General features: G+C 44.8%; 1 protein-coding gene across 2 annotated transcripts in view; it reads left to right on the top strand.

Moving 5' to 3' along the window:
* The first annotated feature begins 4963 nt into the window (after positions 1-4963).
* Positions 4964-17606, top strand: part of LOC147624248 (serine/threonine-protein kinase BSK1-like) — a 78588-nt gene continuing 65945 nt past the window's right edge. The window contains exons 1-2 of one of the 2 annotated variants that reach the window (XM_086819213.1): positions 4964-5535; positions 5743-5963. In XM_086819213.1, coding sequence (XP_086675339.1) covers positions 5352-5535; positions 5743-5963 — 405 coding nt within the window. In that variant the 5' untranslated portion in view covers positions 4964-5351. The remainder of the gene's footprint in view (positions 5536-5742; positions 5964-17606) is intronic. The other variant, XM_086819214.1, reaches the window with a different exon arrangement.

The raw sequence follows: 17606 nt of genomic DNA on the forward strand, positions 1-17606 counted from the left end.
ACTTGGGACAAGTTCTAAAGATGAGAACAAATTTTTTTATGGAGTAATGTGCTTACTAGCACCACTGTCAAAGTACCAAGCATCTGATTTTGCCCCACTGACATGTATACATCATGAACAGAAGGGTCATAACTGCAATGTACAGTCCATGCCCAATCATCTTAAGCAAAACTTACAGATTCCTTCTTCTTTGCACTTGGTGTAGATGCATTAGCCAGCCATGCCCGATTCTTTCTTTTTCTCCTTCTCTAGCCTTTTCTTGCACTCATTTATGTAGTGCCCTCGTTTCTTGCAATAGTGACACTTGCCCTTCTTTTTAGGCTTATCAACTTCTTTCTTTGCATCCTTACCTGAGGATTCTAATTTTGGCTTATAGCGACCATGCGAAGAAGCTTTACCTTTGCCTTTCTGATTGGCAACAAAAGCTTGGTCACCAACTCGCATAACAAATATGTTTCGCCTAGACTGCTCTTCTTGTAAGAGTATTGAAACCAACTCATCAAATGTAAGGGCATTCGGATTTCCCTTCATCCATGAGTCTAAGGGTAAAGGAAAAACTCTAATAAGAATCCGGCAATGTATTGATGAGAACTGTGGGCACTAATGTACTTCATGATATATCTCATCCACACTAGCAAGCTGCTCCTTAAAATCTTTGATCTTGGTCAAGAAGCTGTCCATTGAATCTCTCTCATTCATGTACTTAGACTCCAACTATTTGCGCAAATATGCAACACGTGCTTCATTACGCACGTGGTATAACGCAGCAAGTGCATCCCACGCCTATTTTGAAGTCTTACATGATTGAATATGAGGAATAATGCTTCGCTTCACAGAAAGTGCAAGCAATGCATGTGCTTGTGCATCTCTTCCATCCCATCTCGTTTGAGCAGCAGCAGTGGGAGGTAATGGTGGTGCATGTGGAGGAGCCACATCTGTATTAAATTCTACTTCAGATGTACTTGCAGTACAGTGGTTGTTATGAAACAGGACGAGTTTCACTACCACTAACCACATTCCAAAGGCCTTTAACAACCAATACATGCCTCATCATATAGGACCACAATGGGTAGTTAGTCCCACCAAGTTTATCCTAAATAAACAACATGTTCAATACACCACTACTGCCAGCCATGACTTTCTACCAAATGCAAAATCTTTCAACACAGTGCAAGTACTTAGTATTCACTAAATGCAACCCTAGATGGCTGCCAACTGACTGAATCACCTGCAAAGTGTATGAAAAATAACACAAAGTAGAGAATAGAGTGTTATTGGCGAAAGTATGATAGTCGATGTTGTTGAAGACACTGTAGATGCTACTGCACACCAAATCTTTGCCGCCGCTACACAGCCCAAACACCCAAAATTGAGCAGAACCAATCCAAAATGACGTCTCTAGAACGTCTGAATAAACCTTACAGTGCCCAAAACATACCCGAATTGCACCGCAGACCTCGAAAACATTACACTATAGTATATACCTTCTTCTTCTAAGAGGGTATCTCAATCGGAGACAGAAAAACAGGGTCGTGGGAGGAGGGAGGCAGACTACTAGATCAAGTGTCAAGGAAGCTAGCTCTAATACCAATTGTTAGAATTAGGGTTGGGGTTGCAACAATGCACACACACATGATAGAGAAGCTTGAGAGCACACAAACTCACTAGATAGGAGTGAACAAATGTGCGCCAGATACAAAAGATAAGTACACACCCCAAAATGAGTAGATAAGAGGGTGTACATACGCAGTGTACATACGCACAGGGAAAAAACCTCCTAGTGAGGGAAAAAGTGCCCTGGCGGTCCTAAGTGTGTTCACACACATCACTACCATATAATGCTACAAGGGTGTTGATTAATAAGCTTACATGCTTTGGTGATTTATTTTATACAAAAAGCTTATATGCATGGACATGTGGTAATTTTTGAAAAGGGAAGCCTACTTTTGTTTGAAAAGCTATTATTAGCTCCATGGGCCATTTTTTGGCATTAAAGTATTTAAATACCCATGTGAGAGAGAAGAGGGAGCCACTCACATCCGCCCGCGGGGGGGGGGGGGGGGGGGGGGAGATTGCACACAATGCTTGCTTTTATTCATGATTTATCTTGGATTATTTAATTTGCTTATGTCAATTATTCAAGCTATGGTTGTAGACATGTATGTGAGGAATTCATATCTCCTAGTATAAGTTTATGTCAAAAGTTTTTTAGAGCGATGAAAAAAAGATGCAGACCTATTTGATTTCTTTGAACATAAAACATTTACCATTTTTCTACCATGTTTTAACTCTATTGTTACATAATATGATGTGTAAATGCTTGGAAAGATTTGCTCCAAAAGTACAAGATGTATGTTTGATAACATTTAGGTACATGGAATTTATGCACACTAAGATTTTTTATTCAATTAATTCATTTATGAAAGCATACAACTGTCATATTAAATCCTTCCCATGTTTGCTTCATTTGTTCCTAGATGATTCAAGCATAAACTATTATAAACTACATTGTAAAAAACAAAAATACTTTGTGAAAATTTGGCCTTGCAAAATTCAACTAAATGAGCTTTGGTGATGGAAGGTTGACATTTGTACACTGCTTTATGAAAAAATAAAATAAAAAATTTAAGTAAAAGTTTTCCATATTAAACATTTTACATTCAATGCTAGAAAACTATTGAACACTACCTAACACATGTATAATGTTTGCTTGAATTCCTCATATTGTTTGCTAGAAACCGTACAACTGTCATATTAAATCTTTCCCATGTTTGCTTTCCTTGTTCCTAGATGATTCAAGTATAGACTATTAGAAACTATATTGTAAAAAATAAAAACACTTTGTGCAAATACAAAATTCAACTGAATGAGCTTTGGTGATGGTGTGGAAGGCTAACATTTGTACATTCCTTAATTAAAAAAATTAAGGAAAAGTTTTCCTTACATTCAATGCTAGAACACTGTTAACATATGTACAATGTTTGTTTGAATTCCTCTTATTGTTTGGTTTAAATTGCAAATATGAAGGTTTTGATTAAGTTGATTTCAGAAAAATGGAAAAAGGAAGGTGTTCTCTTAAACATGAATTAGACAAACTTGCCAAATGTGAGCTATGCAACATGACAGTTGGAATCATATTAGAGAAGTCTTTTTACAAACTTGCAAGTGTAGAAAAAGGAAGGTGTTCTCTTAGACATTAATTGGACAAACTTGCATGTGTGGAAAAAAGGAAGGTGTTCTCTTAGACATTAATTGGACAAACTTGCACGTGTGGAAAAAGGAAGGTGTTCTCTTAAACATTAACTACTAGGCAAACTTGCTAAGTGCGAGGATAATTGGGATGGTATTGGTGAAGTATATTTACAAATTTACCATCATAATTGGATATGGAGAACTTGATATTGCTAGTCTCACATGATTTTGAGCATTACCAATATTCTAAAATAGATTAAGGAGGAGTGAAAAAACACGTTGAACCTCCGTTGTATTCAATACAAGAGACAAGTAAGATGAGTGCCTCTTGAATAAATAATTCAAGTGGGGAAGGGACTAGGTAAAGTCAAGGAGAAAGTGTTGAGCACCTTACACACATGAGGGTAAAACTAACAAGATAAGAAGCCTTTACTCGTTTGAAAACAGAAGTGAGAACATACCATGATATGACAAGAAAAAAATGTATTATGACACCTTTCATATACATGAGATGGCTAGCGTGAAGAAGCCCTCAATAATCACCATAAGACTCACAATACATTTTTGAAAACTTGCAGTTATGATGATCTCCCATCTTCAATTTATGATTTGAAAGATACACATTTTCTTTCTCCCTTCTCTTTCAAAGTGCCTTGATTGGCCCTGCTTCCCATTATATAACTATTAAAAGCTCCAATATGGAGGGTTAGTTGTGTATACCATTTCACATGAGGGGAATCATACTAGTCCTTTGCACAATGCCACCTTACAATCAAATCTTTTAGGGTTGGATGTATGTTGCCACAAGAGTGTGAAAGAGAGAGAGAACTTATTTGGGCATGTTTCCACAAGAGTGTGAAAAAGAGAGAGAACATGGAGTTTTCATTTGGGTATATACGTTCATGGCCATCCCTAAACCTCAAACTTCTCATTGAGCCCTCACCATTTGCAAACAAGGTGGGATGATATGGTATGATGTGATCTTTTGTACACCTTCTCTCTCCTTCTTTTACTTAGTAGGTACTAAGTAGTAGTGGAAGCATGACATGGCTTCCTATTACAAGTCATACAATAAATGTATCATAAAATGGAAGAGTCTCTAGCTTTTTGCATGGGGGGGACCCATAAATGATTGGAAGGAAGAATCTAGATCGTTAGAAGTGCCGAAAATCCACGAATGCCTTTCACAAAGGGTGGCAGATAGGTCCATGCCACATGACTATCTAAGTTAGTAGTCATGAATGATCGCAACTAGTTCTAGTTAGGCACACCCAACCGAATAACACTATCATTTCTCCTTTTCATATTGTCCATGTAATTATTGTGAGATAGGTGTAGCTTGTATTCTAACAAGACCACCACCTATTGCTTTGTGGATCCCCCCTTACTTAGAATGGCCTGTCATATGCACGAGAGTGGCAGATAAGTTGGAGAGAACAAACCACATATGATATGGCATATAAGTTGGAGAGAGAGAGTGTTAAAAATTCATAGCCAAGGCAACAGACCACGTGTGCATTGTGCACCATATGAAACGACACGTGGTCCTAAGAATAGTGTGTGTTAAAAGTGATAGCACCATATGAAACGACCCGTTTTAGGACCACGGTCACGGGGGGTCAAAATCGGAGATTGAGGTCAAACGTGCGGGGGAAGATCTCTACACGTGCGAGTTCAAGGCTGCCGGCAGAACCGCAAGCCAACGAAATCACTATTCCAAATTCCAATCACTTTGTTTTCAAAAAGATATTAATAATATTAATGTTGAAACCAGGGTCCTGCACACAACAGCTAGAGCGAGCCTAGCCAGCAATCGCTTCCCTGCACGCTCTTTTTTTCCTGCATCAGTTTCACCTTCCCCATATCTCCTTTTTCTGCCAGAAAGCTATACCCAGAGAGCTTTGCTTCGCCATAGCCAAAAAAGCTTCTATCCTTCTTGGCCAAAACAGCTGCTTCCCCCGCAGTGTAGCTCGATGCGATCCCAACCTGCATGTTCTCCTAATTTCTGCAGAATCCAGGGCTCTGCAATTGCTGAATTGAGAAACTGGAGAATCGAGGTTTTGGCGGTTTTGGTTTGGATCCAACAAACGGTGTCTTCAGCTGAAGCAGAGCATATGTGCCCTTACCATTGAGAGAAGCCTCTGCTGTCCTCTCGAGTGATGGGCTGCTGTTCTTCACGGCTTAATGTATCCCAGGCATTGGATGGGACGCCAGCGGATGCCGCCCGACTAGAGTCTGGTCCCCCTCCTCTCCGTCCTCCTCCTCCTTTGCTCATGTGCTTTTGTTCTATGACCAGATGTTCCCTTGCTCAGTTTGATATAGATTCTAGCTCATTGCACAAAGGTACAGGATCTAGTGCCATCATGTGGATAGCCTATGCCATGTATGATGAAGCTCTACTTTCCATATGACGTGAAAGTGTCATGGAGAAGTCCTACAAGCTATGTATAATGGCACTGCAACTGGAACAGTAATGTATGTTGTAATGCATATAGAGAAGTATCATTTTTGAATGGAGGCTAATCATGGTGTCTCGATGCCATGTGGCAGATAACTTGCTTGCCAACGAGGTGGAGTCAGTGCCACCATTCAGAGAGTTTTCTTTAGAGCAACTCAGAGCAGCAACAGCTGGTTTCAGCCGTGAGAATATTGTGTCGGAAGGAGGTGACAGGGCACCCAACATGGTTTTCAAGGGGTGCTTAGATAATTATCGTTGGATTGCAGTGAAACGGTTTCCAAAGGCGGCTTGGCCAGACTCCAGGCAATTTGCAGTGAGTCTACTACATTTTTTCCTGTTGCTTTCTGGCAAAGTAAGAAATTATAAGTAATGTAAAAGCATTTGAATAGTTTTAACGAAAAAACCTTACGGTAGTCAGTTTTAATTTGTCGTTTAACTTCACACAAGAAACAAGACGTGCCATCATTCAATCACGACTTTCTAAGTATGTCAGAAATTCAGAAGGTTTTGAATAGCACCTCAAGTTAAGGGGGACTTTGGCAGAGGCTGGTTATCCCCTAGATGCGGCCAAGTTCTTCTCATGCAAGCGTTATACACCTTTAAGATTAATTTATCAGTTGGCCTTTCTCTCTTAGATGTTAGATTGTGCTAGCAATAGGGTCTGCAAGTCCCATGGGTTTCAAGAAGAAGTGGGAGCCATCTTGCACAACTTTGGCAGTTGCCGTGGTTGCTATGCATAATACAAGCATGTGAATCACAATAGGAGTTTTATAAATGGCCTTCAATGCAATGTAAGAGAGCAATGTAATCTCAAACCAGGATTATTCGCAGAAGGGAATTCAATTTTACTAGCATAGTAACTTGGGGCAGAGCTCCCAAGTAAGAATGAGACAGCAGATTTTGCTACATGATAGTGGTGTTTGGTAAGGAAGAAGGGGGGAGGGGTGTGAAAGATGGGTTTGAGTCATCAGGTGTGGCCATTGAATGTGGACACAATGTGGACTAAAGGTGGGGGCCAAATGAGATGGAATTTTCACCCCTCCATGGAAGAAAGATCCTTCCTTTAGTAAAAAAGAGAGAATTTGCTTGGGACCCTCCAAAGAGATAGAAACACAAAAAAGAAAGGGGGTGGGGGTGGGCTCTCTCCATAGTTGGCTACTCTCAAAGAGAGACTATATTTATGGTGGAGGGAAAAAATGCCATATTGGACCCTGTAGCTAGAATATACCACCACGTTTTGGAGATTCTGATCTTGTTTTGGTAACGCGTTCGAAAAGATCTTTCATTTGACCGCCATATTGGAGGGTCTCTAAATTTTAAGAGATCTCAAAAAATTAGAAGCTTTAATTAGTCTTAAAATGTTAATCTTAAAAATTAGGATTTTTCTAAATTTTAGGAGTCATTTACTTAATTTAGTAACTTTTTGAGGATTGATAGAATTTTTTAAATTCGAATGTTTCTATTTATGGAGTACATACCTCTAGAAAGAAAGATCTAGAAGAGAGACAAGTGTCTCAACACTTGTCTATTGAGCCCACAAGTGTCTTGCTACTTGTCTACTTTTTTAACAAGTGTTCGTTCACTTGTTCTAACAAGCGTCCCTCCACTTGCCCATCAAGTCTACAAGTGTCTCTCCACTTGTCATTGGAAGGCCTTGTCTTGAGGACCCTCTTTTCCTATAAATTACAGTCTCTCTTCTCTTTCTCACAAGCTTTACTCCGCTTTACATCATCTCATAAATATTTCTTCAACTTACTCTCATAACTCTCTTCATCTTCCACAAGGTGAATCCTCTCCTTTGCGGAAGATGTGCTACCACTATGGAATCGAATGAAGGCTGATTTTTCTCTCCTTCTTTTGGGTTGAAACTCAAGCTTAATTGAGTATTGTATATATCACATATTTAATCTCATATTTTGCATGTGTTATTAGCGTGAGTAGTTGTACTTGTCTTGCATAACCTGTGAGAGTGGGAATTCTTTTTCTCACCTCAAGTTGATTGTAGCTGAGCTCATCCTAAAGTACTTAGATTGAGCGACAATATGATTCCCTTATGGGGGGTTGCTCCATCTTCAACCCTCTATGCATGTCTCTTATTTCTCTCTTTCTCTTACCTCTACCTTACACAAGTTATTCAAGTCTTATGTATTGTAATAATTTTCAGATTTCGTAAAGATAACATGTATATGACTATAATTTATCTCTTATCCTTGTATATTTGAGTCAAGTAAGTGATTGTGAATAGTTAGTTCTACTTGTTAAGCATATTAAGTTGTACGGGTCCTCACAGTGGTATCAGAGCTTTGGCTCGATCCCAACACTTACACTAACAGTACTTACAATTAGAATTCTCTGTTGTGTGCATTGTATTTGGTGTGTTTGCATCGTTGCTTGACTAATAAGCATAGTAATCCTCATGGAGAATCCAGCTTCTTATGAAATTCCTGTAGGAGAGCAGAGTTCTCTAGTGGAGGAAATAAGAAGCCTTAGAGAGGAAAATCAGCTCATTTGTGAACATTTTTAGAAGCTAATTGGTGCCAAAAAGAAGCATGCAAGCAAAGGTTGATCTTCCTTGAAAAAAGAGAAGAAAAGACGTCCAAGATCCTCTTCTCCTCTTCTTCTTTCCCTTATTTGTCTTTCTCAAACTCAATCTTCTCTTTATCTTCGGATAGAAGCTCATGCCCTGCTCGTGGCTGAAGCATGGTGAGGCGCCATCATAAGTATCACTGCCGCTCACATTCTTCTTCACCTTCATCCTCATCCTCTTTCTCTACCTCATCTTTTGGATCTGAAAGAGGTGGCCATAGGAGACATCAAAAGAAGAAGACAAAATCTTTATCTTAGCTTGAGAAAAAGATAAAGTTCTCTACGTATGATGGATCTTGTAATATTGATCTTCTTCTTAAGTTCATTCGTCAATTTCAAATCTTGTATGGGTGGGATAAGTATAAGGAGAAGGAAAAGATCAAGTTTGTTGCTATGCTGCACCAAAATCTTGGAGGCCTTTGTTTGTTCGTGAGACCAAGGCACAATTTCTTCCCATCCATTTCAAGAGGGGTGAAGATGGAGTGCGACTCATTCGGACAAAAAAAGAGTGAATCCCTTGACGAGACCATTAAGAGATTTTGGGAGTATACAGTTCACGCATTTCCAATGTACGGCCTATGTTTCCAAACACATATGCTACAATGTTGATGGTGGCATGTGGTGCAACATCATTTTCAAGTGTCTTTAAAATTCCTTTACCTCGTGTTTGTTTTGTTGTAAGGACATTGCTTCACAACATGTTCTCATTGTCTGCACTTGAAATGTTTCCCTTCCTCCATATATTGTTGTTTTTCCTTCAAAAAGCTATTTGTTGCGTGAGTACATGGCAAAGCGGCTTTGAGGAGCATTTGGCAATGGATATGGCTTCATCTTCTTCTTGAATGGCGACTGAATCTCCTGCTATTTTTCTCCATTTACAACCCCTTCTTTGTTGCTAGGTCACTTTGGATGGCTTACTACCATCATTCTCCATTTCCCATGTCTCAGCATGTTCTATTAGTTCTGCAAGACTAGAACATTTATAATGATTGCGAGCAATACAAAGTTTGAAATACAAACCTCCTTGAAACTTCATCTTCTCAGAGTTGCTAAACTTCTTGAAGTGTTTGGGGGAAGTTTTAAGGAAAGTAGGCTCTCTTCTTAATTGATCTAGAAGTTAATGAGAACCTCATCTCATGGAAACTAGTCAAGGAGCTAGAGCTAAAGCATGAAGATATGGAAATATCCATGGAGCTTCGCCAAGCTATGCATCTTGATGATTGGGACTCCAAGAAGATTGTTTTATCTTACATTGATAAGTAGAAATTCCAATGGAAAGCCTACGATGATCAAGATACCTTTTGCATTGGAAACCTGGATGGTTCAGATGACTTGGCCTCAGTCCACTTTGTGCAATATTCTGTAGCAGCTACAATGATGTATCGAGCACTTGTGTACTTTGTAGTAGCGGGACTGATAGGATCGATAGAATCAATGTCCCATTTCACAAAAGGTTGGAGAGAGTGAACTCGAGTTAGGGACATTTGGTCTCTATTATGGGTTACTACAAATCTTTGGCAAGCATCGCATCATTTGATAAATTTAGCAGCGTCACCTATGATATTTTGTGGGTAGTGATATCTACAGCAAAGTGGCCACACTTGCTACTCTTGCATGTGCTTCTTCTAAAGCTTGGAGGTAGTAGTCTTTATGTATGGACAATTGTAAGATACCATCTCGTTGCAATTGATATAATTCTTCAAAAATGAGTTGGTAAGGAGCTGATGTTGTCACCAATTTTTTAGCTCTATCAATAGTAATTTCTTCATCAAAAGGCAAGCCTATAGATAGAAAATGGGTAATTTTTGTGCTCCACTTAGGAACTAACTCAATTGGAATAAACGAGCATTCGGTAAATTGTCATCCACACCTCTAGGCACTTCTCCATTTGGGATTCTTGATAGATGATCCCCTAAAACGTGCAGAGATCCTTTTCAAACCGCAACGGTGAAGTCAAACTCCATAAGGATCAACAACCATCTCGTGATCCGACTCGTTGTACAAGGTCCAAGTATAACAAAGCTTGATGATCAACAAAGAACACGAACTTGTTGGCCAAGAAATAATGTCTATGCTTCTTTACAGCATAAACCATGGCCAGTCCCTCTCACTCCGTGGTTGTATAATTCTTCTTAGCATCATTTGACTGCCGCACGGGTAGTGTAGCATATTGGAAAATCAATGTTGTGTTTCCTTGGTTTGGGTCAAGGTACATCCAATAGTAAATGCCGAGGTGTCGATGTGCACATGGAAAATCAAGCCCCAATTTGGGGGTATGAGGATAGGTTTCGAGGCTAAGGCTTGTCACAGTTTTTGAAATTATTGCTCACACAGATCTCATACCACCAAGCCTTGCAATATATTCCTTTGCCATAAAAAACAAAATCATATCTATCATGCTTTGAGTTATCCTTGCGATAAATGTGGCCCAATGTGTCTTGCGATCATGGAGGCTTTGGCTCCATTAGCTCTTCCAAAGTTCCATAACCTTTCTTTGATCAACCGACTGCCAACATTGAGCTTTATAATAATCAATTGTTGCTAAAAGCCTCACTTGCTCTTTTGTAACCCTTTGCATGCAGTTTTTTTTTCCAGCAAAAAGATCCTTCAATTAGTTAAAGAAAAAATAGCCACAAAGGGCTAAGTACAACCACAACGGGCTAGATACAAACTCGCCTCATATAAGGGCAGGAAACAAGTGATCATAAGGGGAAGAGATGCTTCTCCTTTGGCTGGCCGCTTTGTGAGGAGAAGGCCATCTCTCATACAGGGGGAGAGGGGGGGGGGAGGAACAACCACACAGGTGGTCTGTAATGCCAAATGGGGTCATCGCCTCTATCCGTGAGGAGAGGGCTAGGTCTCCAAAGTCTCAACAAAGCTTCTCGCCGTTTTCGCATGCGGTCAGAACCTCTCTGTAGCTTACTCCACTGATGACCACGGAGGGTGTGAATAATATTAGGCCATACGCTTGCGATGGTCTCAACCGATGGAGTGTGGGTACCCTCGATGGCCTTGTTGCATCTAGCACGCCAAATGTGCCAGGTTGGGATGCTATTGCAAATCTCCCATCTCTGGCATGAGTCTGGCCGCTAGTCACGTGTAGGAGGGGTTGACTGGTATTGCTGCAATATGATGGTTGACAGACTTGAAGGGCTATCCCTTCCCCATGCTCCTCATAAGCCCTGATCGCTCCAGCCTTTGTGGCCCGAGACAGTGCCACAAGTGATGATTTGGGTCGATGCCCTATCCATAGCGAAGATGCGGAGAATCCGCTACCAAATCTGCTGAGCCTTCGGGTAATCCCAAAGGCAATGTCGTTGACACTCCTGATGGTGGCTGCACCGCGGACAAGCTGTTGACCGACCTCCAACTGCTAGCCAAGTACCGACCGCCAAACTCCTGTGTGCCATCAACCAAAGAAAGAGAGCGATCTTAGAAAGAGAGTGATCTTTCTAGGCCAAAAGTTGTCCCAAAGTCTCTTCTAGAAATCTGAAAGGAATCGCTGTGATAGGCCCTGTGAGACTGCCAATATGCTGTTGCTGTCAGTGTGCCATCTATCTGAGGCATCTGGATGCTGCGGCCTAGCCGCACTGTATATGCAAAGAAGGGGGCGTCCAGAGTCTCCTCTCGATCCGTAGGATCATGCCAAGTCTACTCTCTCGGGTCCCACTGCAGCCGCATGAGAGGTCAGCACTTCCAAATCCATAGCACCATAGTCTCTCCTTGACCACCTTGGCCGGTGTTGGATCTATGTGCCATTCCCATTCCCGTGCCCGAAAACCGATCACCCTCACCCTCTGCAAGGTGCAGCCTTTGAAATCCTTCAAGGGAAGCTCTGATCTCTCTAGTTTGCCTTGGGATCCAATAGAAAAAGTGAGTAGACCACTGTCCTCATCTGCTCTGTGGACCGCCACAAGGATATTGTGTCTAGTAAACACTCCTAACCACACTGGGAGGTCGGGTTTGAAATAGGCATTAGCCACTCCTAAGGGATAGTTGAGTCAATGCCGATGCTGAGCCTATCTCGACCTCGGATCCTTGTCAAGCCTTGCTCCTGCTCCTCGAGGGGTAACTGCCTGTGTGCAATCCAATCTCCAAGAGACCTGGCTGGTCTTGTGCTCAAGGCTCCCCAAGATACATGCGGTCGGGCCCCTAACATGTGGCCATTGGGTAAACGGATCAAGGGGTTCCAGACCAAAGGCTGTCGAAGTCGCTCCTCTGAGGGAACTGGAACTATTTGTCTGAGGGCTGGCCTGAGATGATCCCAAGCTTGAAGTAAACTAGTTGCAAATTTGTCCTCAAAAGCTGGGCTAAAACCACGGGCTCGCATCTCTGTGAAGATCCATCAGGTACTCTGCAGCCACGAACACTCCAAGGCTTGGAGTGCAGGTTGAAATCCGGGCCAATAAGAAATCCTTCCAAGGCTCACCACCAAGAAGGAGTCCTTTGACAATCAGCTTGCCCAACAGGGCACGACTCTGAATAGCAGGATCGATGAGGCCAAGCCCCCCTCTGCTATGTGGCCGAATGATCACTCGCCATGCCCCCTTGGCCTTGGTTGGCCTCTCATCACTTCTGGCCCATAAGAAGTTTCGGATCAATCGTTGTACCTCGCCAATGCATGCTCGAGAAAAGGCCCAGCACGAAGTGATGTACCACATGGTGGCTAGAAGTACCTGGTTCGCCACCACCACTCTGCCTACTAGGGAGAGCCTCGCCGAGCTCCAATATAAAAGCTTCTTTCGAATACTCAAAAAAGAAGCGGGGCGAACTATTGCTTGGGAGAGATATCAATGCCAACCTGGCAACCGAGATATCGAAGTGGAGTACCCCTCAGGATCCACTGAAAATCCTCAACTGGTCGCCAAGTTGGGGTGGATGTTGAGCCTACCCAAAAACCACACGACTGGTGCTAGTCGATCTGTGCTCCTGATGCACGGTAGAAAACCTCGATCGCCCCCGCAAATCTCTGGAGATTCCCCACATCTCCTGCAAGGAAAGCTGCTATGTCGTCTGCAAACTTTGAGTCTAGCAGCTTGTCTTGCATTCGGAGGGGAAGATGCAATCCTTGAAGCTCGGTCTCTTGGGTGGTGGAGAGAAAACTACTCGTGGCATCGACGACAAATAGGAAGAGGTAAGGTGCCAACGAGGGAGAATTTGTCGCCAGGATTCCCTGAATGAGAAATTGGCTGTGTGAAGCTGAGTAAAGTCTTGAGACTCCATGAATTCACTCCATGGGAAATCCCATCCGGCTCATATTGCCCTCCAAAAAGCTCCAATCCACCCTATCATAAGCTTTCTCAAAGTCTAGGAGTAGCACAATGAGGTCTTGTTGTTGCATCCTGACCGAAGCTATTGCCTCCCAGAAGGTAAAGATGTTGTCCAGAATGCTCCGATCCTGAACACAGCCGGTATGAGTGTCGTGGATCAAGTCTGGGAGAAAAGGTTGAAATCGCCTGTTGATGGCCTTGGCCAAGATCTTATAGGTTGTCCCTAGTAAAAGGTGTCAATAAGAATGACCGAAGAGGAGGAGGAACCACCTACATTGTATGCCGCCAGACCCTCTTGCGTGCTTCCACCACTTGTGGAGATACTCGGGCACCAGTGAGGAGGGATCGAAAAAAGTCCGTGGCGATGGCTCTCATCGGGCGCGGGGGGGGGGGGGGGGGGGGGGGGGGGGGATCTGAAACAATAGCTCCATCTTGGCCACGCAACTTGCGAATATCGCTATCTCAAAGAAATCCCTTGTGACTCTCATCGCGTGCCTGAGTCTAGAAAGAGGCCCTGACATGATATCTGTACTCTACCCTCCTCTCCTTTATGGATCTAATCTCTGAGCGAGCGGCGGCAAGCTGACTCTCCATCCACTGGCTATCCAAAAGAGGGCTCTACTTGCAGCAACGTTCGGAGTGTAAACGTTGAGGAAGCAAATGCTTTCCTCTCCAATGGTAATGGTAATGCATTGTCATGTGCACAGTGTGTATCTACCGTGTGCTATACGCATGCAAGACTAGTTTCGAGGCTTGGGGAAGCTTGGAACTAGGCAGGTTGATTGACGAGCTGAGTTAGGGAAATACTAACGGGCGGGCACCCAAGTATGGACGGGCGGGCGGTCAAGTGTGGACGCCCGATGACCGGCCAAGAGCCTATAAAAGGGTGGCCAAGGTTAGTTATTGATTTTTTTTTTTCCGAGAAAAGATCCTTTCATTAGTTATATAAAAACGCCCGTAGGGCTACAAAAGATCTCTCCTGCTCCTAAGAGAGAGAGAGCAGCGAATACAGCATGGCAGCCCGGGAGACTCTCCCTAGGTGCTGCAAAATACAAGCATCAGTACAAAGAACTGAGCGGCTAAATCATACAATAGGGGGGGGGAAGAGCCAAACAGGTGGCCTGTAGTGCCAACGGGGGGATCCCGTGTGTAAGGTGTAGAAAGGGCCACAACGCCAAGTGGTGTGAAAGGCCTGGCGCCATAAGATCGCCTCATCCGAGTCTCCCCGGATGCGGTCGTACTGTCCTCGCAGGGTGTGGATCAACTCCTGCCAAATCCCCCGTACAGTCTCTGCTGGTGGCTCCAATCTCCCCTCAAAGGCCGTAAAGCACTGGGCCCTCCAGGTGAACCAGATGGTGAGGCTGCTGAGGAGCTCCCATCGTAAATCCCTCTCCTGTGTCCAGCTGGCGGACGAGAAATCCGGTGCCGGAACCAGGCGAGGCTGGCCCCTAATAAATCTGATGGCCTGATTGCCCTGCTCCATCTCATAGCCCATAGCAGGCCCTGACGAAGTCGACCAAGCAGCGGCACCCCACGTAAACATACCCTCTGGAGAGAGGGGGACCAGAATACGCAGCATCCGCAGCCAAATCTGCTGTGCCTGAGGGCAATCCCAAAGGCAATGTCTCTCTGTCTCCATAGGGTGGCCGCATCGGACGCAGGCCGCCGGAAGACCGCTGTAAACAAGCCAAGTGCCAACTGCTGAGCCCCTGTGGGCGACCAGCCCCCACTGAAAAGTCGAGATCCTGCGGGCCTGTCGACTAGCCCAGAGCCGAGCCCAAAAATCCTCCAGGAACTCCTGTGAGAGTCCCTGTAGTCGCCAATGCCCCGCTGCCGCTGGAGAAACCGTCCTCCTCGCCGTAAAAATATGCCGCCCCAGCCGAACAGTATACTGGAAAAAGGTGATCTCTGTGGCCTCAAGGGATGCATAAGGATCATGCCACTCGTACTCCCCGGGGTCCCACTGTAGCCGGGCCAAGGGGCGTGCTGCATATGCCCATATGCGCCAATCCGGGAGCACATCAGCAGGGTCGGGGTCAATATGCCACTTCCGAGAAGCGGCGGCCACTACCCGAATCCTCTGAAAGGTGCACTCTGCAACCAAAGGCGACTCCACCTCCACTCTCTGGAGTCTGCCCCCATCCTGAATCTCATAGTAGAGGCATCTGCCATCCTCAGTGCTAGCTCTGACAGCAATCAGGATCTCCAACTGTGTAAAGGCTCCCATCCACCGTGGGGCCACTAGCTCGAGAGGCGTGAACCACTCCTCTGTGAGTGCCTCCTGTATATCATCCCTCATAATCAACCCCCCTCTGAAGTGACTCAGCCTCTCCACCTGGATCTCCTCTGGTAGACTACAGAAAGCCTGCCAGTCTCCAAAACTACGAGCTGGGCCTGCCGCTAAAGGTCCCCAGGCTAGACGAGGCCGAGAACCTAGCATATGACCCAGCTCCGTGCGAACCGCTGGGCTCCAGATGAGCGGCTGTCTGGCCCGCTCCTCAACACAAGAAGGAGGTCGCTGAGAGAGCCCCGGTCTCAGCAGCTCCCAAGCTCTCAGGATACTCAAAGCAAATCTGTCCTCCCATCCTCTACTGAGGCTTGTCCTCCTCATCTCTATGAAGATCCAGCGAATCTCTGGTGCCCAAGTACCCCCTGCTGGGGGCGCTCGAGCCTGCAGCCGCTGAAAGAGGAGCTCTTTCCAAGGCTCAGCGCCATGAAGCAACCCCCGAACAATAAGCTTCCCCAATTAGGCTCTACTCTGATCGACTGGATCTATAATGCCCAAACCGCCCTGAGCCAGCGGAAGTGTAATAACTGCCCATGCAACCTTTGCCCGAGCTGGCTGACCGTCCCTCCCAGACCACAGAAAGTTCCTGATCAGCCTCTGTACCTGGCTGATGCAAGAGCTTGAGAAAATCCAGCAAGACGTAATGTACCACATGGTCGCTAACAGCACCTGATTTGCCACCACCACCCTCCCAGCCAAGGATAGTCGAGCTGTACTCCAATACAATAGCTTCTTCCGAATGCTCAGAAGAAGCGGGGCAATCTGCTGCTCAGGTGACAAATCTAGGCCAATCTGGCATCCCAAATACCGCACTGCTGTGCCTGGAGGAATCCATCTAAAACCGGGGTCCGGGCTCCATGCCGGAGTGGGAGCACTACTGATCCAAAAGGCCACTGTCTTGCGCCAATTGATCAATGCTCCCGAAGCTGCACTAAAAACCTGGAGCGACTGCTCAGCCCGAATAAGATTGGCCTCATGGCCATGCAAAAATAAGCCCGTGTCGTCTGCAAACTCAGCATCAAGCAGGTCCTCCCCCTGGACTGGGAGCTGCAGTCCTCTCAAACCAACCTCTTCTGCCGTCAAATACATACTCATAGCCTCCGCAAAGAAGAGAAAAAGGAAAGGAGCGAGAGGACACCCTTGACGAACTGATTTGGTCAGCTCAAAACTCGGCCCCCGTCCTCCTGCAATCAGCACCTGGCTGCGAGCTGTGGAATACAGAGCTGCCACCCCTCTGATCCATCCTGGCTCAAAGCCCAGGCGAAGCATAGTGCCCTCTAAGAAACCCCAATCAACTCTATCGTATGCCTTCTCAAAATCGAGAAGCATCACGACCAAGTCCTCGCCAAGAAATCTAGCTCGGGCCGTCGCCTCCCAGAAAGTAAAGATGTTGTCAAGGATACTGCGCTCCTTGACAAATCCTGTCTGAGTAGCATGAATCAACTCCCCCAGGAAGGGTTGGATCCTCAAACTCAAGGCCTTTGCTAAGACCTTGTAGACAGTATTGAGGATCGTAATAGGCCTCCAATGCCGAATGTCATCTGATACTCCCTCCCCCTTGGGGATAAGATAGATCAAGCCCTCTGAAAAGCTCTGCGGCATCACCCCAGTGTCCAAAACATGCTGAAAGCCCCTGCGGAGGCCTGGCCCCAAAAGGTCCCAATAGCGCATAAAAAAGGCCGGCGTCAGTCCGTCCTCCCCTGGGCAACTATGTCGCGGCAGGACCCTCAAGGCCTCGGCAAGCTCAATCTCTGACAGAGGCGCACCTAGAAGTGTATGCATATGGTCTGTGACCCTCCTCTGCACATGGGCC

Source organism: Cibotium barometz, chromosome 25, assembly GCF_041138505.1.
Source record: "Cibotium barometz isolate CiBa-2024 chromosome 25, ASM4113850v1, whole genome shotgun sequence".
NCBI lineage: Eukaryota > Viridiplantae > Streptophyta > Polypodiopsida > Cyatheales > Cibotiaceae > Cibotium > Cibotium barometz.